The sequence below is a fragment of the Hemiscyllium ocellatum genome, chromosome 13, assembly GCF_020745735.1.
Source record: "Hemiscyllium ocellatum isolate sHemOce1 chromosome 13, sHemOce1.pat.X.cur, whole genome shotgun sequence".
Classification (NCBI taxonomy): Eukaryota; Metazoa; Chordata; class Chondrichthyes; order Orectolobiformes; family Hemiscylliidae; genus Hemiscyllium; species Hemiscyllium ocellatum.
Window position 1 is genome coordinate 14275822 of NC_083413.1, and position 27211 is coordinate 14303032.

The 27211-nt window shown below is 43.2% G+C and overlaps 1 protein-coding gene across 5 annotated transcripts in view; it reads left to right on the top strand.

Moving 5' to 3' along the window:
- Positions 1-27211, top strand: part of LOC132821781 (mediator of RNA polymerase II transcription subunit 12-like protein) — a 604412-nt gene that overhangs the window by 78608 nt on the left and 498593 nt on the right. For all 5 annotated transcript variants that reach the window (XM_060834551.1, XM_060834553.1, XM_060834556.1 and 2 more), the window contains exon 5: positions 5603-5775. In XM_060834551.1, coding sequence (XP_060690534.1) covers positions 5603-5775 — 173 coding nt within the window. The remainder of the gene's footprint in view (positions 1-5602; positions 5776-27211) is intronic.

The window sequence follows — 27211 nt, forward strand, 5'->3', positions numbered from 1 at the left end:
TTAAAATGAACAAAACAGAATTCTAAACAAAAGAGAAATTCCAGACAATTGCAAGGTGATGCAATTTGGAAGATCAAATTTAAGTATGAATTATACAATAAATGGCTAAACTCTAAGGACCAATGATGAACAGAGGGACCTGGGCATGCAGGTCCCTGAAAGTGACAACACTGGTAGATAAAGGTGGTCAAGAAGGCGGATGGCACGCTTGCCTTCATTGGCTGGGGCAACAAATACGAAAGTTGGTAAGTTATGTTACAGCTGTACAAAACACTAGGCTGCATTTGAAATATTGTGTGTTGTTCTGTTAGCCACACTACCAGAAAGACGTTGGTGCTTTGGAGACAGTGCAGAGAAGGTTTACCAGGATGTCCTGAATGGTTTTGGTTATGAGGAGAGGTTGGATAAACTCTGATTTCTTTCACTGGAAAGACAGAAGCTGAGGGGGGCAACTTGACAGAAGTCCATAAAATTATGAGAGGCATTAATGGTGTGGATAGTCAGGGGTGTTTTTCCCCATGGTGGAAGGGTCAGCTCCAAGAGGACACAGGTTCAAGGTGAGAGAGAGGAAGTTTCAGGGAGAAGTGTGGAGAAAATGTTTCTCTCAGAGTGGTGGGTGCCTGAAATGGACTGCCAGTGGAGGTGGTGGAAGCAGACATTAGCAATGTTTAAACTATATCCATTGACACAATGAATGGGAGGTGAGCAAAGGATTAGAAACTGCGTAAGGGCACTAAGTAGCAAGCCTAAACATGGATTCGGAAATGACACGAGCTTGATGGGCCGAAGGGCTGTTATTGTGTTGTATTGTTCAGTGTTCGTTCTTTGAAACTGCTGGAGAAACTCAGCAGGTCTGGCAGCATTAGTTAACATTTTGAGTCTTGTGACCACAAAGGTATGCCTGAAAGCTCTCAGGACTCAAAGCGTCAACTTGGTTTTCACCAATGCTGCCAGTTCTGCCGCATTTCTCCTGTTGTACACTTGCGACAAGTTTGTTCATAAATCCCAGTCCAGGGATTAAGTGCACATATTCAGATTTGACAATCCGATGATGTATTGAGGGAGTTGTGCACTCTTTTTGTAAGTGACCTTGTTTGGGTGAGACAGTAATCTAATGCCTTGTCCACTCTGGGCATGGAAGCACGATTGCATGACACTATATAATTTAAAGATGAGAAGTAGAGTTTTCCCTGATGACCCGGACAACTTTTAACCTTCAACCAGTATCATTAAAACAGTTTATCTGATCATTCTCGTGTTACTATTTGTGAGAGTGCGATGTGCCTATTTGTTGGAGTGTTGCCTACACTTCAGCAGCATTTCATTGGTTGTGAGGTGGTTTGGTATTTCTGTTGCCCCTTGAAGGGCTAAATTAAAGTATATAATTTGTCATTTTTTTAATGTGTTAGGAAATGGAAGCTGACTTAGAAAGATACTGCAGCCTGGCCTGACCTGAGTGAGATCCTTAATGTTTCTGTTTATATATACGAAATGCAAATGTTAACAATATACAACTCCTACAATCCTTCCAGCATGTAAAAAAAAATCACTGCCTGATGCTTACTACTCAAAAAAAAATTGTTAAATTGGACACAGTGGAATGATTTGTCTGTTACACCCATACTGCATTTTGGAGTTCATCAATAAAGATGTGCATTCTGACAATCTACGCTATAGTAACAAGTAATCCAGGTCAGATCTTCCAGAACTACTTTAATCTCATTGATGCTGTTGCAAATGGATACTTCCTAACCACATCACATTCACTATTTATGATGTTTTAATTCTAATTTCCACCTTAAAACACAAGCTTTTGGAGCGTTGCTCCTTCAGGCTCCGAAAGGTTGTGTTGGACTATAACATGGTGTTGTGTGATTTTTGATCTTGTCCAACACTGACACCTCAGCATCATGGCTCCCATCTTAAAAGAAAATGCAATTCATTAGCTTGTCCATTTCAATGAACGTGTATCAAAAGGTGAACATTGCTACCAATGTACCCATTGTATATGGTATTTGGTAGCATTGTGATATTGTAATGGATTAATAATCCAGAGGCCCAGAATTAATGATGCTCTGGGTACATAGGTTCAAATCCAACAATGGCAGCTGGAGGAGTTTGAATTCAGTTGGTAAAATCTAGATATAAAAACTGGTCTAATGGCAACAATGTTCTAATGGTATTAGATTAGATTAGTTACAGTGTGGAAACAGGCCCTCCGGCCCAACAAGTCCACACCGACCCGCACCCACCCAAACCCATTCCCCTACATTTACCCCTGCACCTAACACTATAGGCAATTTAGCATGGCCAATTCACCTGACCTGCATGTTTTTGGACTGGGAGGAAACCGGAGTACCCGGAGGAAACTCATGCAGACACGGGGAGAACGTGCAAACTCCACACACAGTCACCTGAGGTGGGAATTGAACCCGGGTCTCTGGCATTGTCAGGTAGCAGTGCTAACCACTGTACTACCGTGTCGCCTGTGCTGTTAATACAGAGACTCGGTCCCCAGAACAGGGGTCTCTGGTAACATCGGTTCAAATCCTGCCATGGCAGATGGTGGAATTTGAATTCAATAATTAAAAAAAATCAGGAATTAAGAGCCTAATGATGACCATGAATCCATTGTCGATAGTCAGGAAAAACCCATTTGGGGTTCACTAATCCTGTTTTAGGGAAGGAAACTGCCACCTTGCCTGTATTCCTGATGAAGGCCTTTTGCCCGAAACGTCAATTTTACTGCTCCTCGGATGCTTCCTGAACTGCTGTGCTTTACCAGCACCACCCTAATCTCGACTCTGGTTTCCAGCATCTGCACTCATTGTTTTTACCTATGTGACTCCAAATCCGTAGCAATGTGGTTGACTCTTAACTGCCCTCTGGGCAATTAGGGATGGACAATAAATGTTGCCTGGCCCATGACGCCCTCGTCCCATGAATGAATAAAGAAAAAACTTGTCAATTGCCATATAATTGCATTTAGTTCACTAATGCTGTTTAGTATAGGAAACCTGCTATCTTACCCGGTCGGCCTACATTTGATTCCAGGTGCCACAGTATGTGGTTGATTTTTAACTGATCTGATCTGCAAATCACTTGAGGGCAGTTGGGGATGGGAACAATATACAGAGGAACCTTGATTATCTGAATGAGGTGGGCGGGCACTATTTTGTTCAGATAATTGATTATTCGGTTAATCAATTCAATGCCTTCCCTCTAGGGCTCGGGAGTTTTCTATTGTGTCTGCTCCCTATTCAGGAGATTAGTCAGCAGCACAGTGCGCGCGAGCCCCCACCTGCCCGCCCCCCAAAACCTGTCCGCCCCATGCCCGAGCCCATCCAACGCTGCCCCCATGCCCCCACCTGCCTGCTCCCCAAACCCGTCCCACACCTCCCACCGACCGCCCCCTGTCTGCCCCCAACCCCGTCCACACACACACAGCCCCCCCTCCGCACTGTTCGCCCCCACTCAATGTTCGACCCCCGCCCCCAGCTGCCCACTCTCCCCTCCTCCAGAGCAGCCGGAGTGGATGCCAGCAGTAAGAATGTTGCTGCCTTTGTTGGGTAAGTCTCCAAATAACACGCGCACACAGACAGCCACACACGCAACCTTTTAACTGCAACTTTTTGACAAGTTCCACCTCTGCCCTGTATGGAGAATGTTAGAGAGAGAGTATCTGGGGAAGGTGGGTTTGGGATAGAACTTCAGGTAAAGTGTGTGGAGAGGGAGAGGGAGAGAGAGCGAGAGGTCAGTCATTTGGAGACAGATGAGTGCCCTGGCAATATGTCCAGAACTGTTCTTGGCAGAGACCGTTTTTAATCAGTGCAAACAAAAGACGCAATCAGGGTTGAAATAGCTCTTTCATGTAATGTTTCTATCGGGACCTCGAGATCTCCTTTGGATAATTCAATATTCAGATAATCGAGGTTCCTCTGTACATGCTGCCCCTGCCAATGAAAGCTGCATTCCATGAAAGAATTTTTATTCCTAAAGAAAAAAAATCATTAGCTGGTTTTGTAATGTGGTATTATGATCTGTTTTCTCTAATGCTGAAGTTAAAATCAACCAGTCTTTGAAAAATGGTTTTAACTTTGGAATGTGTCTACTATTAAGTAAGCAAATGAGAAACCAGTTTTGTCGATAAAAGGGCAATGAGATTTATGACTATGTTGCTGGCTGTTAAGAAAATTATTCCAATGAGAGAACTTTCTCTCTGATTTATATTCACCTGCACCAAATGAGGTGTGAACTAATGACTTCATAGCTTGAAGGTCCTTGTGCCTTGGTGTAGTGTCCCTACCTCTGAGCCAGAAGGCCTGGGTTCAGGTCTTAATTGTTTGAGAGGTGTGTCATTACATCTCTGAACAGATTGATTGATTGGAAAATATCTTGATTTTATAGCCTGACATGAATGTGTCCTACTCTGCTTGTGCTGTTCTGCTGTCTGTATAGTTGTAGGTTAGAATTCATAAGACAACGTGGAGCTTTGGAGTGGGGGCACGGTGGCACAGTGGTTAGCACTCTCGGGTCAGTGGTGCTGGAAGAGCACAGCAGTTCAGGCAGCATCCAACGAGATTTCGCTGCTCGTTGGATGCTGCCTGAACTGCTGTGCTCTTCCAGCACCACTGATCCAGAATCTGGTTTCCAGCATTTGCAGTCATTGTTTTTACCTCCGTGGTTAGCACTGTTGCCTCACAGCACCAGAGACCTTGGCTTCAATTCTCGCCTCAGGCGACTGACTGTGTGGAGTTTGCACATTCTCTCCGTGCCTGTGTGGGTTTCCTCTGGGTGCTTCGGTTTCCTCCCACAGTCCAAAAATGTGCAGGTTAGGTGAATTGGCCATTCTAAATTGCCCGTAGTGTTAGGTGAAGGGGTAAATGTAGTTGGAATGGGTCTGGGTGGGTTGCGCTTCAGAGGGTCGGTGTGGACTTGTTGGGCCGAAGGACCTGTTTCCACACTAAGTAATCTAATCTTTTGTGGTGCAGTGATAGTGTCCCTGATTCTGGACTTGGAGACCTGGGTTTAAGTCCCACCTGCACCAATAACATCTCTGAATGGACTGATTAATAAAACAAATGAGCAAGGCTGCAGACATACCTTTTTGGAGGGAGAGAATGTCTCACCTTCTGTTTTTATTGACCAATCCCTAGGGAGGCAGAGCACCTTGGCTGTTAATGTTAATGGTCAACCATGCTCCTGTATTTCATTCATGGATGTCTGTTGTTGCTTTAAATCTTACATCTGGATCAGACCTGCTCAAGTTCAGATGATTGTGCTCGATGCATCTTACCTTTTACTTGTACTTGATTTCCCTCACCCATCTCTCTTTCTAAGTGCTGTTTCATTTTATCCACATTGTGGCATCCAGAGGCTCAGTTGCTATCAGTGCAGGATGGACTGATCTCCATTTGGCTGGTTTGATCCCAGCTGGACAGAGGTTATTGCATCGGCAAGATCTGGCACAAGTTTCCTCATCTGAGGGTCTGGATGTTCGAGCCTCTGTCTTGGACGTGCTCCTAGTTTGTGGGTGGTTTCCATGGGAATGTTCCTTTTTGAAGTCTGCCCCTGATCATTTCTGCTGCTTCTGTTTTTACAGAATGGACTCAGATTCTGACGAGGTACCTTCGTGAACAGCTGGTGAAAATTGCGGAACATCATCACGGGCCAGCTGGACAGGGTCCCATGTCCACGACAACAGTGCCTCCGGAGGTGGAACAAGCAATAAAACAATGGGAATACAATGAGAAGCTGGCGTTTTACATGTTCCAGGTAACTAGGGTCATGGGCCTCGCGAAGTGATCTTGGAAGATCCATCACATGACATTTTCTCGCCACCTGTCCCACTCAGTCTAATGGCATTGTCTTCCTTCCCCTGATATTATTTATAACAAATGGAGGTATTCAAAAAAAATTATTTTAAAAAAAGTTGCCTTTTTTTTTGTTTCATACTTTTTAAAAAAATTTCTCCTGGGTTACTTGCACCCGGACATTAATTGCAACTTTGTGGAAACTCCAGGATAATCCTGAAGGGCAAGGATCCTCTTCAGATTATGAGATCACAATGGTCAGAGAGAACTTTAAACACCGAGGCTCAGTGGTTAGCACTACTGCCTCACAGCGTCAGGGACCTGAGTTCGATTCCACCCTTGGGCGATTGTCTGTGTGGAGCTTGCACATTCCCCCTATGTCTGTCTGCGTTTCCTCCCATAATCCAAAGATGTGCAGGTAAGTGGTTTGGCCATGCTAAATTGTCCATGGAGTTCAGGGATATGTAGGTTAGGTGCATTAGTCATGGGAAATGCAGGGTTACAGAGATTGGGTCGGGGAAGGGGTCTGGATGGAATGCTCTCTGAAAAGGTTGGCGTGGGCACGTTGGGCTAAATGGCTTGTTCCCACACGAGGGATTTTATGGATTTTCTTCTCCTCTTCCTGCACTTGAAAGACTGGGGTATGATTTCATGGACTCTGACACAAGGAGGAGTTAGATCTAGTTCTGGAGGCTAAAGGGATCAAAGACAATGGGGAGAAAATGGGAAGATGACGCTGAGTCGGATGATCAGCTATGATGATACTGAATGGCAGAACAGGCTTGAAGGGCTGAATGGCCTACTCTTCTATCTTTCACATTTCCATGTGGGATAGAATATGAAATGACCATTTTGTCCATCAAACCACCTCCATCTTGACCCTCATTTTTGATGCAGATACGTTATCAACTAAGATGAACTGAATTGTACAGTAGTGCAATGGTTAATGATATTGCAACTTTTACTTTCTGATCCTATTTCTTAAAAGGCAACTGAAGCTGGCTATTGGGCAGTGTATTTTTCTGCTTTTTGGCTGATCGATTTATTTAATTTTGTTTATTTTACCACTGTGTATTGTATCAATGACTTCATTCCCGCATCAATTATTCAACCACTTGAATTCCTTCCCCATCTCTTCAGGAAGCAATGCAACAGTCTTATAAATGCTCCTCTAAGCTTCAGTTCCCTAGACTTCACGTATGTTGGCCTAAACACACTTTCTGCCACACACGGGCGACTGTGCGGAGTTTGCACATTCTTCCCGTCACTGCGTGGGTTTCCTCCTGGTGCTCTGGTTTCCTCCCACAGTCCAAAGGTGTGCAGGTTAGGTGAATTGGCCATGGGAAATTGCCCATAGTACCCAAGACTCTGCAGGCTAGGTGGATTAACCATGGGAAATACAGGATTACAAGGATAGGGTAGAGGGTGGGTTCCCGCTTCAGGCGACTGACTGTGTGGAGTTTGCACGTTCTCCCCGTGTCTGCGTGGGTTTCCTCCGGGTGCTCCGGTTTCCTCCCACAGTCCAAAGATGTGCGGGTTAGGTGAATTGGCCATGCTAAATTGCCCGTAGTGTTAGGTAAGGGGTGAATGTAGGGGTATGGGTGGGTTGCGCTTCGGCGGGTCGGTGTGGACTTGTTGGGCCGAAGGGCCTGTTTCCACACTGTAAGTAATCTAATCTAATCTAATCTAGGTGGGATGTATGTCCGAGGGTCAATGTGGACTCGATGTGCTGAATGGCCGCCATCCTCACTATAGAGATTTTGTGATTATAAAGTGCCTTTGTTCATTCTTCAAATACCTTTTTGGTATGGGAAAGACAGCATGAACATTGACCATCTCTAAGTTTGCTTGAGGCTTACAAATTCTGTGTTGTGGATCATTCGAAAACAGACTCTTACCCCGATGCAGGAGATCAAGGTATCAAGTCCCATTCCTGAGACCTGAGCATAGAAATCTAGGCTGCCCCTTGCAGTGCTGAAGGAGTGCTTCATTGTTGGAGGTGCTATCTTGCAGTTTAGATCTTAACCTGAGATTGAGTCTGGTTTCTTGAGTGGATGCACGTTTGAAGTAAAACAGAGGAAATAACTTCCCTGGTCTCTCGGCTGTTGCATCTCACTGTGGTTGTGCACTGGAAATCAAGTCTTGTTATTCTTGTAGTCATTACAAAGATTTAAAGAGTTTATAAACGTGAGTTAAATCCATCAATTTACCTGGTTTTCAGACCTCGGCTGACAAAGCACAGACCAGGTTGCTGTCCTTGAGAAGAAATTAAACTTCATTGCAAATAACTAAATCCTAGCTACTGGTAAACAGCTATGAACTATATAATTCTTATAGTTAAAACTCTGAACCTGTTATAAAACTCATGCTAAGTGATGTGGAGGAGTTGGTGTTGGACAAATTTAAAAATCACACAGCACCAGGTTATGGTCCAATCACTGTTCCTCCTTCAGGTGATTGTGGAGTAGAACATTAAGACACAGAACTTCTAACAAATTCTGTGCCTTATGGTCCTATTCCATAACCATTTGAAGAAGGAGCAGCACTCCCAAAGCTAGTACTTCCAAATAAACCTGTTGGACTATAAGCTGGTATTGTGTGATTTTTAACTGCATCCGAAATGCGCAGACAGGCACAAGATAACGGATATTGTGTGTGGAGGAAGAAGCTGAGAAGGCAGTTCAATGGTCCCTGTACACTGGATTTGCTAGGATGATCCTTTTGCTGCTCAGAATGTTGCTCCTTGATTTCCTTTCTCCATTTGCTTCCAAGAGGCATGGTTCACAACTTGCAAAGTTGCTAATGTAGATATATTGGTGGGGGAAATAAACTGGCTTTCTCCCAGTTTCAGATTTTGTTTTACTGTTGTGGAGAAAAAAGACGGCACTATGGCGTCTCGATGGATTCTGACCAAACCTTCAAACGCAGAACCTGGTCAGTTTGGGAGCTAGTCACCTTGTTGGCAGGCAGGAAGTTTTTGTCATTGATCTGTGAAATAGTGTCCAGTTGTCAATCAGCTTCCTGTCGCTAGCTGAATCTCATTTTGTACATACCCACAGGCTTCTGCTTGTCTGTTACCTCCCCCCACTCCTTAAACAAATAGCAATATCAACTGCACTTGCCATGAGTGACATGGTAACCTGCTTTTAAAAAGTGCAATAATGCTTTCACAATCCTTGGTTTTTAAAATAACCCTTTTTCCATTTCAATTTCAATCTCAATCTCAATTGAAAGAAAAGAGAAACACTCTTTATATGGACAATACTTGCCTTACGTTTGGTTATTATCACTGATGTTTGAGGTATTTTTGTACACAAATTGCCAGAGTGTCTTGCGTTTTGAATAGTTACTGTTCATTGTGAGAGATTTACTCCAGTGCATTACCTTGTGCAAGTAGTAGACATTTGTCCATGATAAAGAACTGAAATAATGGGTGTACACTGCAATATTTACTGGAAAATGATTCTGCTCATCATTCCTTCAGAATCAGTTTGACAATATGCATGGTTTTAACCACTGTACTAGGGTGGTTTGTATATGGAATAAACTGCTCGAGGAAGTGGTAGATGCAGGTACAGTTACAACATTTAAAAGGCATTTGGACAGGCACATGAATAGGAAAGATTTAGAGGGATATGAGCCAAACTCAGGCAAGTGGGACTAGTTTAGTTTGGGAAACATGATTGCTGTGGACAAGTTGGACTGAAGGATCTGTTTCCATGCTGTATGACTCTATTTTGTGAGGGAGTAAGGAGCTAGATGTTGGAGTGATGGTGTGTTTTTGTAAGGGAGCCTGCATTGTGCAAATAACTGAGGTTATTTTAATTGCAAATATGATTTTATTTATCATCACTGCCTTTTATGTTGGCTAGAGTCGCAATCCGTAACCAAACCATGGCAACGCAGCTTGCTGAGCTGGTGTGTTTTGCACTGGATTGAGGAGGAGTGGAAAATAGAGCAGTTACTCAACAAGCTTTGGAAATATAAGTTCAAATCTCTACTTGCAAAGGGCATGTACAGTCTCACAGCTGTGTAATGTTTAGGGGTCAACTTCAGGAGAGGAAAGAAAGGTTTTCTGACAAGAATTGAACATAGGCAAAATACAATGCAGCCAGTATAGCAGCAATTTCTGATTTAAAACTTTTGGACCATACTCAGTTCCATTGACTTCAGTCGAACTGAATATCTCACACTTGACACATCATTGGCAGCAAATGCACTTCTGACTGTTTTACATGCGACCAGGTGGCATGGTAGCTCAATGGTAAACACTGCTGCCTCACAGGGACCTGGGTTTGATTCCACCCTTGGGTGACTGTCTGTGTGGAGTTTGCACATTCTCCCCGTGTCCATGTGGGTTTCCTCTGGGTGCTCCAGTTTCCTCCCACAGTACAGGTTAGGGTGGGCTGTCCACGCTAAATTGCCCATAGTGTCCAGGGATGTGTAGGCTGAGTGCATTAGCCATGGGAAATGCAGGGTTACAGAGGGTAGGGCAGTGGGTCTAGGTGGGATGCTGTTTGGAGGATAGCTGTGGACTCGATGGGCCAGATGGCCTGCTTCCACACTGTAGGGATTCTATGATCTATGACGCACCCCATTTTCCCAGCTCCCCCCTTGGTCTTTAGCTCTGTTACATAGAAGTTGATCATTGTGGAAGTAAACGTGACTAACAAATTCAGGAGGCAGCAGGATAAATATTTGAAAGAGGGAGGGAATTTCTTTGGGTCTTGAGACTGAGATATTAGACAATAGGTGCAGGAGTAGGCTATCCTGCCCTTCGAGCCTGCACCACCATTCAATATGATCATGGCTGATCATCCTTAATCAGTATCCTGTTCCTGCCTTATCTCCATAACCCTTGATTCCACTATCCTTGAGAGCTCTATCCAACTCTTTGTTAAATGAATCCAGAGACTGGGCCTCCACTGCCCTCTGGGGCAGAGCATTCCACGCAGCCACTACTCTCTGGGTGAAGAAGTTTCTCCTCATCTCTGTCCTAAATGGTCTATCCCGTAGTTTTAAGCTGTGTCCTTTGGTTCGGCACACACCCATCAGCGAAATAGGTTTCCTGCCTCCAGTGTGTCCAATCCTTTAATAATCTTATATGTCTCAATCAGATCCCCTCTCAGTCTTCTAAACTCAAGGGTATACAAGCCCAGTTGCTCTAGTCTTTCAGTGTAAGATAGTTCCGCCATTCCAGGAATTGACCTCATGAACCTACGCTGCACTCCTTCAATTGCCAGAATATCTTTCCTCAAATTTGGAGACCAGAACTGCACACAATACTCCAGGTGTAGTCTCACCAGGACCCTATACAGCTGCAGAAGAACTTGCTTCTATACTCAATCCCTCTTGTTATGAAGGTCAGCATGCTATTAGCCTTCTTCACTACCTGCTGTACCTGCATTGACTGGTATACAAGAACACTCCGATCTCTTTGTACTGACCCTTTACCGAAGTTGATTCCATTTAGGTAGTAATCTGCCTTCCTGTTCTTGCCATCAAAGTGGATAACCTAAACATTTATCCACATTAAACTGCATCTGTCATGCATCTGACCACTCACCTAACCTGTCCAGGTCACCCTGTAATCTCCTAACATCTTCCTCACATTTCACCCTGCCATCCAGCTTAGTATTATCAGCAAATTTGCTAATGTTATTACTAATACCATCTTCTATATCATTAATATGTATTGTAAAAAGCTGCGGTCCCAGCACTGATCCCTGCAGTACCCCACTGGTCACTGCCTGCCATTCCGAAATGGAGCCGTTTATCACTACTCTTTGTTTCCTGTCAGCCAACCAACTTTCAATCCGAGTTAGTACTTTACCCCCAATACCATGCACCCTAATTTTGCTCACTAACCTCCTATGTGGGACTTTATCAAAAGCTTTCTAAAAGTCCAGGTACACTGGCTCTCCCTCATCCATCTTCAGAGTTACATCCTCAAAAAATTCCAGAAGATTAGTCAAGCATGATTTCCCCTTCATAAATCCATGCTGACTCTGACCTTCCCTGTTACTACTATCAAGATGTGTCATAATTTCATCCTTTATAATAGACTCCAGCATCTTTCCCACCACTGAGGTCAGACTAACTGGTCTATAATTTCTTGCTTTCTCTCTCCCACCTTTCTTAAAAAGTGGTACAACATTAGCCACCCTCCAATCCGCAGGAACTGATCCCGAATCTATCGAACTCTGGAAAATAATCACCAACGCATCCACAATTTCTCGAGCCACCTCCTTCAGTACCCTGGGATGTAGACCATCAGGCCCCGGGGACTTAGCAACCTTCAGACCTAACAGTCTCTCCAACACCAATTCCTGGCAAATATAAATTCCCTTCAGTTCAGGTCCTTCAGCCACTGTTACCTCAGGGAGATTGCTTGTGTCTTCCCCAGTGAGCACAGATCTGAAGTACCAATTCAATTCTTCTGCCATTTCTTTGTTCCCCATGATATATTCCCCTGTTTCTGTCTTCAAGCGCCCAATTTTAGTCTTAACCATTTTTTTGCCTTTCACATACCTAAAAAAGCTTTTACTATCTTCCCTTATATTTTTGGCCAGTTTACCTTTGTACCTCCATTTTTTTCTCTGCATATTTCCTTCTTAGTAATCCTCTGTTGTTCTTTAAAAGCTTCCCAGTCCTCCGTTTTCCCACCTATCTTTGCTATGTTATACATTTTCTCTCTTAACTTTATATGTTTCTTAACTTCCCTCATCAGCCACGGCCACCCATGCCTCCTCCTAGGATCTATCTTCGTTTTTGGAATGAACTGATCCTGCATCTTCTGAATTCTCGACAGAAATATCTGCCATTGTTCCTCCATTGTCATCCCTGCTAAGGTGTTGCACCAATGAACTTTGGCCAGCTCCTCCCTCATAGCTCCATAGTTCCCTATATTCAACTGAAATAAAGTCACTTCCGATTGTACCCTCTCCCTCTCAAATTGCAGATTGAAGCTTATTGTATTATGGTCACTACTTCCCAATGGCTCCTTCACTTCGAGGTCCCTGACCAATTCTGGTTTGTTGCACAATACCAGATCCAGAATTGCCTTCTCCCTGTAATGGAATGTAATATTCATCTTAAAAAAAAACTGTGTACCTCCCAGAGTGGCTTTAATTCTGAGGGTCCAAAAAGTACAAACTAGACACCTGATCGGAAAAAGAAACTAAAATGTAAATGATGGTTTAAAAAAAAATTACTGGAGAAGCTCAGCAGGTCTGGCAGCATCTGTGGAGAGAAAGCAGAGTTGAGGTTTTGAAACCATTGACCCTTCATTTCTGGACAGAACTGCTTTTGCTTCAGAATTCGAACATCAGTTCTTTATTTTATTGTAGAGGATGGTAGTTTTCTTTGGAAGAAAAAGGAGGAAATTACTTAAAGCTTTCTGAATTGACAGAAATTCTTTCTTTGGGTGAAGTTTTAAAGAGAGCCGGTTTTCCTGAAGAGTTGACTCTTAGTTATTCGGGGATTTGTTTGCAGTTGAGTGGCCTGTTGAAAGTTGCATCTGATGTCAATGTTGTGAAAGGAGCCTACTTTTTCCACAATCAACATTGTGCATAACACATTATCCTTTGAACCAAGGCCTAAATTTTAAGGTGACCATCTGTTAAAAGAACTGTTGTTTAACTGGGAGAAATTGAGGCTTTCGTCAAGAAAAAGGAGGAGGCATAAAGTGGGTATAGACAACATGGATTGAGTAAATCCCTCGAAGAGTATAGTGGCAGAAGGAGTAAACTTGTGAGGGAAATCAGGAGGGCATAAAGGGGGCAGAGCTTCAGCCAAGAAGGTTAAGGAGAATCCAAAGGAATTCTTTAAATACATTAAGGGTAAAAGAGTAACTAGGGAGAGAAGAGGATTCCTTAAAGATCAGCAAGGTAGCCTATGTGTGGAGCCACAGGAGATGGGGGAGGTCCTCAATGAATATTTAATGTCAGTGTTTACTATGGAAAAGGACATAGAAGCTAGGGAACTTGGGGAAATAAGTACTCCTGTTTTGAAAGGAGTTCATATTACAGAACAGGAACTACTTGAGGTCTTAAAATGCATAGAGATAATAAATCCCCAGGACCTGAGCAGGTGCATTCCAGAACTTTGTGGGAAGGTAGGGAGGAGATTGCTGGGCCCCTTGCTGAGATATTTGTATCATGGACAGCCACTGGTGGGGTGCCAGAAGACTTGGAGGTTGGCTAATGTGGTGTCACTATTTCAGAAAAGTTAAGGAAAAGCCAGGGAACTATAGACTGATGAGCCTAATGCCAGTGGTGGGTAACTTGTTGGAGGGGATTCTGAAGGACAGGATTTACATGTATTTGGAAAGGAAAGGTGTAATTAGGGATAGTCAATGTGGCTTTGTGTGTGGGGAAATTGTATCTCACTAGCTTGATTGAAGAGGTAACAAAAAGATTGAAGGCAGAGTGTAGACGTTACTGGTACAGACTTTAGCAAAGCATTCACCAAGGTTCCATAGGGAGCTAGCCAGTTGGATACAAAATTGGCTTTAAGGTAGGAGATATAGGGTGGTGGTGGAGGGTTGATTTTTGGACTGGAGGCCTGTGACCAGTGGTATACCACAAGGATCTATGAGGATCCACTGCTTTTCTTCATTTATATAATGATATGAATGTAGGTTAGTAAATTTGCAGATGACACCAAAATAGATTGTGTAGTGGACTGTGACAAAGATTGTCAAAGTACAATGGGACCTTGATCTGGTGGGCTGATAGGCTGAGGAGTGGTAGATGGAGTTCAATTTAGATAAATGTGAGGTGTTGCGTTTTGGTTAGGAGGGCACAGACTTGTAAACTTGTCTTGGGTTTCAGCCGAATACGGTCATAGAGTCAAACAGTTAGAAACATGTCCTTCAGTCCATGATGTCTGGGGCAACCAACAAATGCTGGGGTGGCACAGTGGCTCAGTGGTTAGCGCTGCTGCTTCAGCACCAGGATCCCAGGTTCAATTCCTGTCTCGAGCGACTGTCTGTGTGGAGTTTGCACATTTTCCCCGATTCTGCGTGGGTTTTCTCCGGGTGCTCCGGTTTCCTCCCACAATCCAAAGATGTGCAGGTCAGGTGAATTGGCCATGCTAAATTGCCCTTAGTGCTAGTTGCATTAGTCAGAGTGAAATGGGTCTGGGTGGGTTACTCTTCGGCGGGTCGGTGTGGACTTGTTGGGCACTGTAGGGAATCTAATCTACTCAAATACTAATCAAACACCAAACTACACTAATTCACCTGCACTTGGTTCATAGTCTACAATGCCCTGGTATATTAAGTGCTCATCCAGATGCTTGTTAATGTTGTGAGAGTACCTGCCTCCTCCACCCTCTCAGGCAGCATGCTCCATATTCCTAACACCCTCTAGGTGAAAAATTCTTTCTCCGATCTCCTCTAAACCACTTGCTACTTGCCTTAACCTTGTGCCCTCTGGTCATGGACAGACGTGCCATGGGGAAACAATTCTCATGGTTTACTTTGTCTATGCCTTTTATAATTTTGTATACCTCAATCATACCCCTCCACCCCAAAATTGTGAACAGACTGGTACGTCCTGAGATGGCGTCCAGGGAGGAAAGTGGTGTCAATAGGAATGGCATGGAATATGTTTCATGTAGGAGAAGGAGACCAGGAATGATACTTTAGGAAAAGGAACCAAAATCATTGGTTTTGCTTGTCACTACAGCATATCAATAGAGGCAATGTAACTGTTTTTGTGGAGCTTTTATGAATGGTTAAAATTAAATTTACACATTGTAGGGGGCATGGAGTGGCGATAAAACTAGATGAAGTAGATGCATTCAGCAAGCAGCATGAGGGAGGTGAGTCCCGGGCAGTGCGAGGGGATGTGGGTTCTGGAGCAGCTGAGTGCTGGTGTGGAACAGGATTGTTGTCTGAAGCGGGCAGTAAGACCATATACTGAACTGCTGCTGTTTCAAATCCTTTTACAGAACTGTAATGCTAATCCTTTAATTATATTATATCTATCTTATTATTAGCTTATTTTTAACACTAAGCAATGCTACTACTTTTCCTTTTATTCTTGTGTCTAAGATCTGTACCTAAGATGGCACCATAAGAGGCAGCCATTGTAAAACCTTTATACTCCTATACTTCTGTCCTGGAGTACACATGACAATAAAGGATATTCCATTATGCAAGAACAATACAAGCTTAAATATGCTGAGTCTCACTCAACATTTGAGCAGGGGGCAACATTCAATACAGAAAGCCTTTATGCTCCCTTTTGCCTATCTGCAGCATCTTTATACTGCAGATGGTGGAGATTAGAGCCAAGAGTGTGGTGCTGGAAAAGCGCAGCAGGTCAGGCAGCATCTGAGGAGCAGGAGAATCGAGGTTTTGAGCATAAGCCTGATGAAGGGCTTATGCCTGAAATGTCAGTTTTCCTGCTCCTTGGATGCTGCCTGACCTGCTGTGCTTTCCCAGCACCACACTCTTGGCTGCAGCATCTTTAACTTTCACTGCCACTTCCCCTTGCAGCTCGTTTCCTTTCTGCCTCAAGATCTCTTGAGACCAATGCCCATTGGCCAGTATGATGATGTCAGGCAAGAGGCTGGAAGAACACAGCAAGCCAAGAAGATTCGGTGGGGGGGGGGGGGTGGAGAAGTCAACGTTTCTGATGTAACCTTTCTTCAGCACTCGGGGGTGGGTGTAGGGGGAGCTTTAGATAAGAGGGTGGTGAAGTGGGGATAGATGAAGACAGGTAGAGAGTATGCCAGGTTTGTGAGATGTACCGGTAAAAGAACTGTTTGTGCCTGTCGTGGTCTGTCTGTGACAGGAAACACGTTGTTCTCCAGCCTAATCATCGGATAATGATCCAAGGAGATTGTCATTTAGCTCAACTTGCTTGATCCATTTGGCAAAACATTTTGGAATTTTTAATCCCTTAGATGGTACATGTGGTTTATGCCACTTCACTTCTTTATACTTTGTTGATTGCTGTTTCTGCAAACATATTAATCTTGTCCTAAAGGTACTCTTTTTACTAGCTTTAATCTGTGTCCCTTTGTCCTATTTCTTGGAATTTAATTGAATGTTATTAACTTGATTATGATGTATAACTAATATGTGTGAACTGCATCAGATCACCTCTTGGATATCGGAAAGATGTTGTGAAACTTGAAAGGGTTCAGAAAAGATTTACAAGGATGTTGTCAGGGGTGGAGGATCTGAGCTACAGGCTGGGGCTGTTTTCCCTGCAGCGTCGGAGGCTGAGGAGTGACCTTATAGAGGTTTACAAAATTGAGGGGCATGGATAGGGTAAATAGGCCAAGTCTTATCCCTGGGGTTGGGGAGTCCAGAACTAGAGGGCATAGGTTTAGGGTGAAAAGGGAAAGATATAAAAGAGACCTAAGGGGCAACTTTTTCATGCAAAGAGCTGCCAGAGGAGGTGGTGGAGGCTGGTACAATTGCAACATTTAAAAGGCATTTGGATGGATATATGAATAGGAAGGGTTTGGAGGGATTTGGGCGGGGTGCTGGCAGGTGGGACTAGATTGGGTTGGGATATCTGGTCGGCATGGATGGGTTGGACCGAAGGGTCTGTTTCCATGTTATTCATCTCTATGACTCTTTTTTTCTTCCTTAGCAGAAATACTAAAAGATCTCAAAAACTTAAAATTGTTACGGTACAGAAGAAGGCATTCAGTCCAGTGTGCATGCATAGATTCTATTCCTGAGTGTCAATCTCCTGCCATTGAAGAGATTGAATAGTTGAGGCTTATACTCTCTGGAATTTAGAAGAATGAGGGGAGATCACATTGAGCTATTCGAGATGATAAAAGGTGCGGATAAATTAGATGTAGAGTGGATGCTTCCTCTTATGGGGCATTGTGGGACGAGAGGTATAGCCCCAAGTTAAGGGGGAGCAAATTCAAAACAGAGTTGAGGAGAAACTACTTCTTCCCAAAGGGTTGTGAATCTGTGGAATTTGCTTCCCTGAAGTGCAGTGGATGGCTAGGACAGTGAGTAAATTTAAGGAGGAGTTTGACAGATTTTTAATTGGTAATGGGTTGAACAGTTATGGGGAGAAGGCAGGAAAATGGGTGTGAGGAGCATATCAGCCATGATCGAATGGCAGAGCAGACTCGATGGGCCGAATGGCTAAATCTTAACTTATTTTCCCTTATCCCAGCACAGCATTTCTATCTAAATAAAATCCAATGCTCTCTTGAATGCCTCCATTAAACCTACCTCGACCACATTTCCAGACACATCTTTAGATTTAGTTTTCTTCTTCTGTTACTAAGGTTCACTCATTTCTCTGTATTGTCTCCAACAAATGAGGTCTTAGAGACTGGAGTTTTCAAGCTGCAGTCTGATCAGAGCATTAAAATGTCGATGTGATTTCTAACTCCATATCAGAATCGTGGTATACACTTGTTTCTGAGAAAGGAAAACTGTTTTTTTTCTGTTTGTTGTCTGTGTTTAATTACATAAGCCTTTGTATACTTTCATAATAGTATTGTATTTTAATTCATACGTTCAGGGGATGCTGATGTAACTGGCAAGGCCATTTATTGTGCATTCCTCTTTGTTGGAAAGATGTAGGTGAGCTGCCTTCTCTTGATCTGTTACAGTTCATATTGTAAATTTAAGGAGAGATTATGTTCCAATGACAGTGAAATAGACAGTGGCGTAGTTCCAAGTCAGGGCAGTCCCTCAGGATGGTGAGGAGCTTTCAGATGGTGGTGCTGTTCCCATGTATCTGGTCCTGTTGTCCTTTTGCATGGTTGGGATGGTGGAATTCAGGAGTATTGTTGAAAGAGACTTGAGTTGCTGCAGTGAATCTTGTTTCCAGAAAGTGTGAGAGCAACGTCACTCACACTCATTAATACAGCTTTGCTTCTCTGCACGATACAGGCTTGTGTGTATATGAACAAGTGTAAATCATCAGTCACTGCATCCAAAATACAAAAGAGAAGCAGCAATTGGGATTTCATTACCGGCACCTTTTCAGATGAAAAAATATCAGTGCTCCAGTTTTCGGTCAGACCAACCAAACATCTTGCTTGGTTAATAAACCAGTTTGTGTAAACTGTGGACTAACGATAGTCTTGGTACTTGCAGAACAGTAAAGATGTTGACTGCTTTAAAAACTGGATCTTCATTTAGCATGTATGTCCTACTAGGATTAGATAAAGTAACAAAACCTTGCAATAATCCTCTGGAGTTTGGAGTCACATCTACCCCAATTAAATCTTTCAACATTAAATGTGATGGCTATAAAATGTGAAGAAAATAAATTGTAGAGTTGAGTTTTTTCAGAACTGCTGGGCGTTGGTAACGATGTAATATTGGATTGAGATGATGTTTACAGTTGAGAGAGGATTACTTATAATTTTGTGCAACTTGGATAATATATGACTATCCTAATGGGTATTCCCTTACAGAATATGACACAGAGGGTAAAATGGATTCCGACCTGATGATAACAGGCATGACTCATGCTGTCGCTGACTCGGATAAACTCTGATGTGTGTGAGAGGCGTTTTGTATTTGTACCATGATGGGTTAAAACAACTGTGTAGCAGTTCTGTTTGCCCATTGCGTTTGGCAGTATCTCCCAAACTTCATGCTCTCTGCCACCGAGAAAGACAAGTGCAATAGGCCCATAGAAACACACATCACCTCCACTTTGTATTTCTGTTCCTCCATTGAGTGTAATTCCTGAAAATCCATTCGTGTCATCACTGTCTGAGCATATTCCCCAAATGGACTGCAGCTATTTGGGAAGAAAGTCCAACAGTGTCGCCTCAAGATCACCTTGGTTGGGTTACAAGTGCTGATTTTCCTAGTAATGCTCACATTTCCAGACATTTTATATAACAAACATTTTATGCTGCAAACCTGATTTTGACACCGTATAATTTAATATGAGGGGCATTAATGATGTAGATGAGTGTCGATCCAATTAGGGTGGATTACAGGAATTAAGTGTGAGTAATGCTCTCGGCGTCAAGTGGTTGCTGATAATTTTCACCTTTATTCACCTCCACTTGATAACAAAACACATCTGCAGTCAAAAGCTGAAGGTTATCATTGTGACTTCCTTTGTATAATTGATTCTTCCTTTCTTAACAGTGCTGGAATTTGTCCCAGCTATGTAAATGGATAGATTAAATAACAGTGGGAGTTCTGCCACGTTACAGAGCCACTTCATGTAGAAGCTGTTCTACAGTATAAAAGAAGATGTCAGTGCAAGTCAGTTGGAAACTCTCAGCTGTTGAACAAATGGGACTTGGAGGAGGAGTCTTGGCTTCGGTTCCTCTTTTCGATTCTGAACCATTAGCAAAGAATTATTATTAACACTTTCTGTTGGCTTCTCTCTCTCCTCCCCCTCTCTGATGATTTGTTTTACATCATGTTTGTTGAACCAGTGCTTTGTTTTTTTTAGTGCAATGGGGCAAGGTTGATTTGTTGGAGAGTGTTCAACCATTTAAACATGAGCATCTTTGAGCAATATTGCCACTTGACTTGTGTATCCTCTGGGAGAAAGTGAGGACTGCAGATGCTGGAGATCAGAGCTGAAAATGTGTTGCTGGAAAAGCGCAGCGGGTCAGGCAGCATCCAAAGAGCAGGAGAATCGACGTTCCGGGCATGATCCTTTCTTCAGGAAGAAGGGCTCATGCCCGAAACGTCGATTCTCCTGCTCTTTGGATGCTGTCTGACCCACTGCGCTTTTCCAGCAACACATTTTCAGCTTGTGTATCCTCTGGTCAAGTTTGCTCAGGATTTGGACCTTTGCTCCACTCCCAGGCCCATACTATTCAGCCTTTTTAAATTAAAATATTCAGAAACAATGAATGGAAATAATCTGTTTGTTTCTTTTTTCTCTCTCTCACTATAACAGTGCTTTAGAATATTAGTAGCAATGTCATTAAAATGATTGTAAGTTTAGGTTCACTGTGGTAATGTCACTTTTGAGTAATTCAGTGACCTAGCAGAATAGCTTTGGGGAGATGGGTTCAGATCTCACACAGGACTTGGTGGAATTTAAATTCAATTAAGAAAATCGAGATGTAAGCTGGTATCAGCAATGTTGATTACCAAACCATCACTGATTGCCAAAACAAAACCTAATCTGGTTAATTCAGGCAGTGACTGGCATCACAGGACCCAGTGCTGCTCCTGGCCTGGACCTCCAGGCTTTAGTTTTATAAGGGATTGCAAGGTCAGAGATCCACAGGCCCAGAAGGAACAACACGGGGAATCAAGTGCTGCTGTGCAATATTCATTGCTTTGAATGAAATGCATGATCATAGCCTGTCTGTAAACAATGTATCCAGTGGAGGTTAACCCTACATTAGAAATGGGATGGATGGGAGCCTGACCAGGGTTCTTGACGAGGGCATGGTGACCCCAACCCACCTTGAGATCTAGGCACTGGTTATTGTCCTTTCCTCCCCACACAGGCCCCTGGGACTCCAATATCTACTGTGTGTGAGATCGGCCCCAACTATTGTATAGCCTAAACGATTCATTTCTAGGACAATTAGGGATAAGCAATAGATGCTGACTCTTTATCAGTGAAACTCCCATCTAATTTCCAAACAATGGGTTAACTTCCATTGGATAGATGTGCTAACAGATTAGCTATGATCATGCATTTTATTCAATGCAATGAAAGAACATTGCATCTGCCAATATGCACTGAATTTTGCATTGCACAGTTTTGGAGCCCCATATGCTTAAAATTGGGTCTGTGGATTTCTGACCTTGCAATCTATCTTACAAATTATCTTTCCTGCTTTACTTTTATGCTTCTGATTCTGAGGAAACAGTGGAATAATTTTGTCCCTCTGAAGTCTGTGGCTGTGAATCACACAAGGACATGGACTACTTTTTTTAAGCTTGTGATCCTGCTAGTATAAAACATGACCTAATTCAGCATTAGAGGTTGATCTGTGATTTATTGACCCATTGAGGGGAAAGTTAGGGAAGTATCCAAGTGCAAACAAAATCAGATTGGTTTAGCAGAGAGTTTGCCTGTAATAAGCTCCAAGGAATTGTACTGACTCTATCCTGGGCTTTTTGAGTGCTTTCTTTTGTTCCATAAAATGAGTTTAAATTCAGTTCTATTCAGCCAGATGGTCAAAAGTTGTGTATTACTGCTGTTTGTGCTAATTTCTACTGTAATAATCCATTGCAGTAACAATTGAGAATCTTTTTGCCCCAACAAGTGATAGCATTGAGAAAGCTCAGAGAATAATTGACACCAGGAAGCTTTTTTATGTTATGAAAAATATGAATTAAATATTAAGGAAATATATATTTAAGAAAAATCTTCTCCACCTGTAATTGCTCAGGTTAGCCCCAGCATCCTCCTCACTAGCATAGATTTTCACCATGTTTTCCTGCATCAAGCCTTTGATGGACATGCCTTATTATTGGTGGCATGCCCCTTTAACAGTAGGGAGGCAGAGAAACGATTTTGCACCTTTGCCCACTGGATTGAGGTCTGAAGTGTGGCAACCCATTGTTGATGGACTTGAATATCCAATCGGAAATGCGAACATTGATGTTGACATAATAGCATAACTATGGAAAATATCCTTACCTTAGTATTTGTCACCCTTGCTGTGTTGCTTACCCTTTCTCTCCTGCTGTGTTCCCTTGGTCTGAACCATCCTAAGGCAGACAACAAGGATATTTATTTTCCTTTTGCCATCTCTTTCTGCACCCCCATCACCATGATTGGAGGAGTAGAAGATGAGATAAAAAGGAATTGATGGAGCGAACTGTCTAGAATCCTGCCAATTTCTATCTTCTGCCCCTTCTTTTCCTTTCGCCCTTCCTTCCTTTCCACCCACCCTTTCTTTCTCAATGCTCTTTATATTTATGCAATATCACTTGTTGCAGTATTTGCTATAGTATTCCCCTGTCAACCTAGTAGTTGGGATTATACTTCATCCTCTGCACCTGCTAGCAGCCTTATATTTAATGGCAATACTTAGAATGTCCTATGTCTTGATGCAACCGTCCCCTCAAAATACATTTAAAGTTTCAATATTCAGACTCATTTGTAAAATGGTTTGCAGCTGACTTCTTATATCCTATTCAGGACATTTTTCAGTGAATGACAAGAGCACGCAACGTATTGCCTGGAAATTTGGTGGAGGCAGGTTCAATAGAAGCGTTCCAGAGGACATTGGGTGATTATTTGGTTAGAAATGGTGTACATGGATATGGGGAAAGTACTAGATAGTAGAACTGGGCTGAATGTCATCCTCCATGCCTTAAAACAATATTCTGTTCTATGCTATAAGATCACAGGACCCAGAATCAGAAATTAGGCCATTCAGCCCATCAAGTCTGCTCCGCCATTCAATCATGGCTGATAAGTTTCTCAACTCCATTCTCCTGCTTTCTCCCCATAACCCTTGATCTCTTTGATACTCAAGAACGTATCCATCTCAGTCTTAAATATACTCAAGTTTTAATAGAATAGAATAGAATAGAATTTAAGTGACTCTGATTAAACAGTTCAGTTACTTCTTCCCAAACTATCCCCATTCCCTAACACCATGTTTAATCAGGAATCTCCCAATTGTTAACTTAAACATACTTAATGACTGAGCTTTCACAGTCCCTGGGGATAGGGAGTTCCAAAGATTCACCACTGTCTGAGCGAAGAATAATTGAAAATAGGTTATTGAGTCGTACGGCATAGAAACAAGCCCTTCATGTCAATGCTCACTGACCAGCACCAAACTACACGGCAGGAGTGAGAGATTGGAGTTGGTAACAAGTGGGTAAGGTGGTGGAATCCATTCCTGGTTCATTGTCTTGTTGTTGATCAGGTTCACAATGGCAGGCAAACTTGGCCATGTGGAATACCCCTCCTGCGATGTGTGGGAAATCAGGAACACTTCCAGTCTCCATGGCAACTCCACATGCAGGAGGTGTGTTCAGCTGGAATTCCTGATTTAACGCTTGGAGCACCCGGAGCTGCAGCTGGACTCCCAATGGACCACCCGTGAGGCTGGAAATTAGAATTATTCCTACAGTGTGGAAACAGGCCCTTTGGGCCAAATATCTGCACCAACCTTCTGAGGAGTCACCCACCCAGACCCATTCCCTACTAGTAACCTACACATCTTTGGATTGCAGGAGGAAACCTATGCAGACTCTGGGAGAATGTGCAAACGCCATACAGATAGTCACCCGAGGCTGGAATGGAACCCGGGTCCCTGGTGTTGTGAGGCAGCAGTGCTAACCACTGAGCCACCGTGCTGTCCAGTGTTCTGGATAGCACATTTAGCAAGCTAGTCACACCATAAGAACTACATAGACAGAAAAGAGTTAGGTAACCACCAGGAAGATGTGTTAGTGTAGGCAGGCTGTGCAGGAGAGCTTGTAACCATTCCCCCCTCATACAGGGTATACAGGTTTGGATACTGTTGGGGGATGGCCTCTTGTGAAAGCAGTTGCACCGCATCTGGCAGTGTTGTACACCCAGGGAGGGTGGAAATGTAGAATGCTGAGGGAGATGGGGAAGGAGATTGCTGGGGCCTTATACAAAATCTTTGTATCCTCTTTCATTACAGGTGAGATTCCAGAGAACTGGAAAAAAGCTGACGTTGTCCTTTTAGAAGGGCGACAGGGATAATCCAAGAAATTACAGGCTGGTGAGCCTTGTCTCAGTAGCAGGGAAATTATTGGAGAAGATTCTTAGGGATAACATTTACTCCCATTTCGAAAAGCATGGACTTATTGGTTATAGGCCGAATGGCTTAGTGCAGGGTATGTCGTGTCTCACAAACTTGATTTGAAGTTGTTGAGAAATTGAGGGAAAAGTGGTGGATGTTGTCTGTATGGACTTTCGTAAGGCCTTTCACGAGGTACAAATGTTGAAGTCACATGGGGTCTGAGATGAACTGGTATGATAGATACAGAACTAAGTAGAGTGTGGTGGTGAAAAGGTGTTTTTCTGACTGGAGATCTGTGAGCAGTGGTGTTCTGCAGGGATCAGTTCTGGAACCCCTGTTGTTTGTAATATATACAGGTGGCATGGTGGCTCAGTGGTTAGCACTGCTGCCTCACAGCACCAGGGTCCCTGGTTCAATTCCAGCCTCGGACGACTGTCTGTGTGGAATTTGCATGTTCTCCCTGTGTCTGTGTGGGTTTCCTCCCACAGCCCAAAGATGTGCAGGTCAGGTGAATTGGCCATGCTAAATTGCCCATAGTGTTAGGTACATTAGTCAGAGGGAAATGGACCTGGGCGGGTTACTCTTTGGAGGGTCGGTATAGACTTGTTGGGCTGAAGGGCCTGTTTCCACACTGTAGGAAATCTAATCTATTCTAATCTAAATGATTTGGAGGAGAATATAGATGGTTTGACTTAGTTTGCAGATGACACACAAAGATTGGGGGAGCTGTGGATAGTGAGGAAGATTGCCACAGCAGGTTATAGGTAGGCTGGAGACTTGGGAGGAGAAATAACAGATGGATTTGAATCCAGACAAATGCGAGGTGATACATTTTGGAAGATCTGATGTAGGAAGAAAGTATACATTAATTAGCAGAACCCTTAGTAGCATCAACATTCAGAGGGATCTAGGCAAACAGTTCCCTGAAGCAGAAGCCTGACATTAGGAATGAGAAGCAAAAGGCTCACGCTTGAAACATCGAATCTCCGGTTCCTTGAATGCTGCCTGACCGGCTGTGCTTTTCCGGCGCCACCCTTTTTGACTCTGATCTCCAGCATCTGCAGTCCTCACTTTCTCCTGGGGTATAAAAGTTGGCAAGTTCTTCTGCAGCTGTGAACGACTTCAGTTACACCACATTTGGAATATTGTGGATCGTTCATGCAGAATGATGTGAAGGCTTTAGAGGGGGGGGGGGTACAGAAATGATTTACCAGGTTGTTGGAGGGTATTGGCTGTGAGGAGAGATTGGACAAACTTGGTTTGTTTTCATTTGGATGTTGAAGAATGGGGGAACAACCTGATGGAATGAATAGTTAGAGTCTTTGTCCCAGGGTAGAAATGTCAACTTTTAGGGAGTGTAGGTTTAAGGTAAAAGGAGGTAAGTTTAAAGGAGATGAGAGAGGAAAGGTTTTTTTTGCACAGAGGGTGGTAAGTGCCTGGAATGACCAGCCAAAGGAGGTGATAGAAGTGGATACAATAGCCATATTTAGGAGGCATTTTGACAGAAATATGAATAGGCAGGGGGATGGATCAAGTAGAGACAAAAGATTTTTAGTTTAGAAAGACACCATGTGTTGGTGCAAGTGAACTAAATGGCCTGTTCCTCATCCAGTACTGTTTTGTGTTCTATGTACACAATCCTATTTACCTGCAGTTAGTTCATAACTTCCAAAAGCCTCACGTTCTAAGTGGTCTTCCAGATTCTGCTTCAATGTTCCAGGAGTATCTCCCTCCATCACCCTCTCAGGCAGCATGTTCTACATTTCTGTATCCTCTGGGTGAAATTTTGTTTTGCTCACATCTCCTGCTCTACACAAACCTGTTACCCCTGGTCTGAGATACATCTGCCATGGGGAAAAGATTCTCACAATCTACTCTACCTATGTCTCTCATAATTTTGTATACCTCAGTTAGATCCCTCCTTTGCTTGAAGGACAGCCTATCCACTCTCTCCTCCTAACTGAGACTTCTCATTCCAGGCAACCTCCTGATGAAGCTCCTCTGCCCACTCTCTAGTGCAATCATATCCTTCCAATAATGTGGCAAACAAAACTGCACACAATATTCCATCTGTGGCCTAACCAGTGTTTTACAAAAATTATTTACTGTCATATTCTACATCCCAGCTAATGAAGGCAAGCATCCTATATGCCATTGTCACCACTTTGTCTACCTGTACTGACACCTTCAGGGATCAGTGGACGTGTACACCAAGATCCTTTTGTTCTTCAGTACTGCCTAAAGACCTACCATTCATTCCCTTAATCTCAGAAATAAATGACATTCCCTTTTATTTTTAAAACATGCCCTGATCCTAGGTTTCCCAACTGGGGGAAACATCTTGCCCCCCCAACTACCCTGTGTATCACTTCAAGTAATTTGTAAAAATCCATGAGATTGCCATCCAGTCTTCGAAATTTCAGAAAATCTAGATCCAGTTTGCCCAAGTCCTCTTCATAGGACTGTACTGACATCTCACCAACCAGTCGAGTGAACCTTCATTGCATTTCTTCTGGCAATAATATCTTTCTTGAGTTAAGACCAAAACTGCATACAGTACTCCAGATGCAGTCCAACCAAACATCTGTACACTTGAAGCAAAACTGGACTCAAATCCTCTTGCAAAAGAGGCAAAGTTTCCATTAGCCTCCATCATAGTTTATTCCAACTGCACATTACATTTTTTCCCAACATGATCCACATTGTACATGAATTGCAAG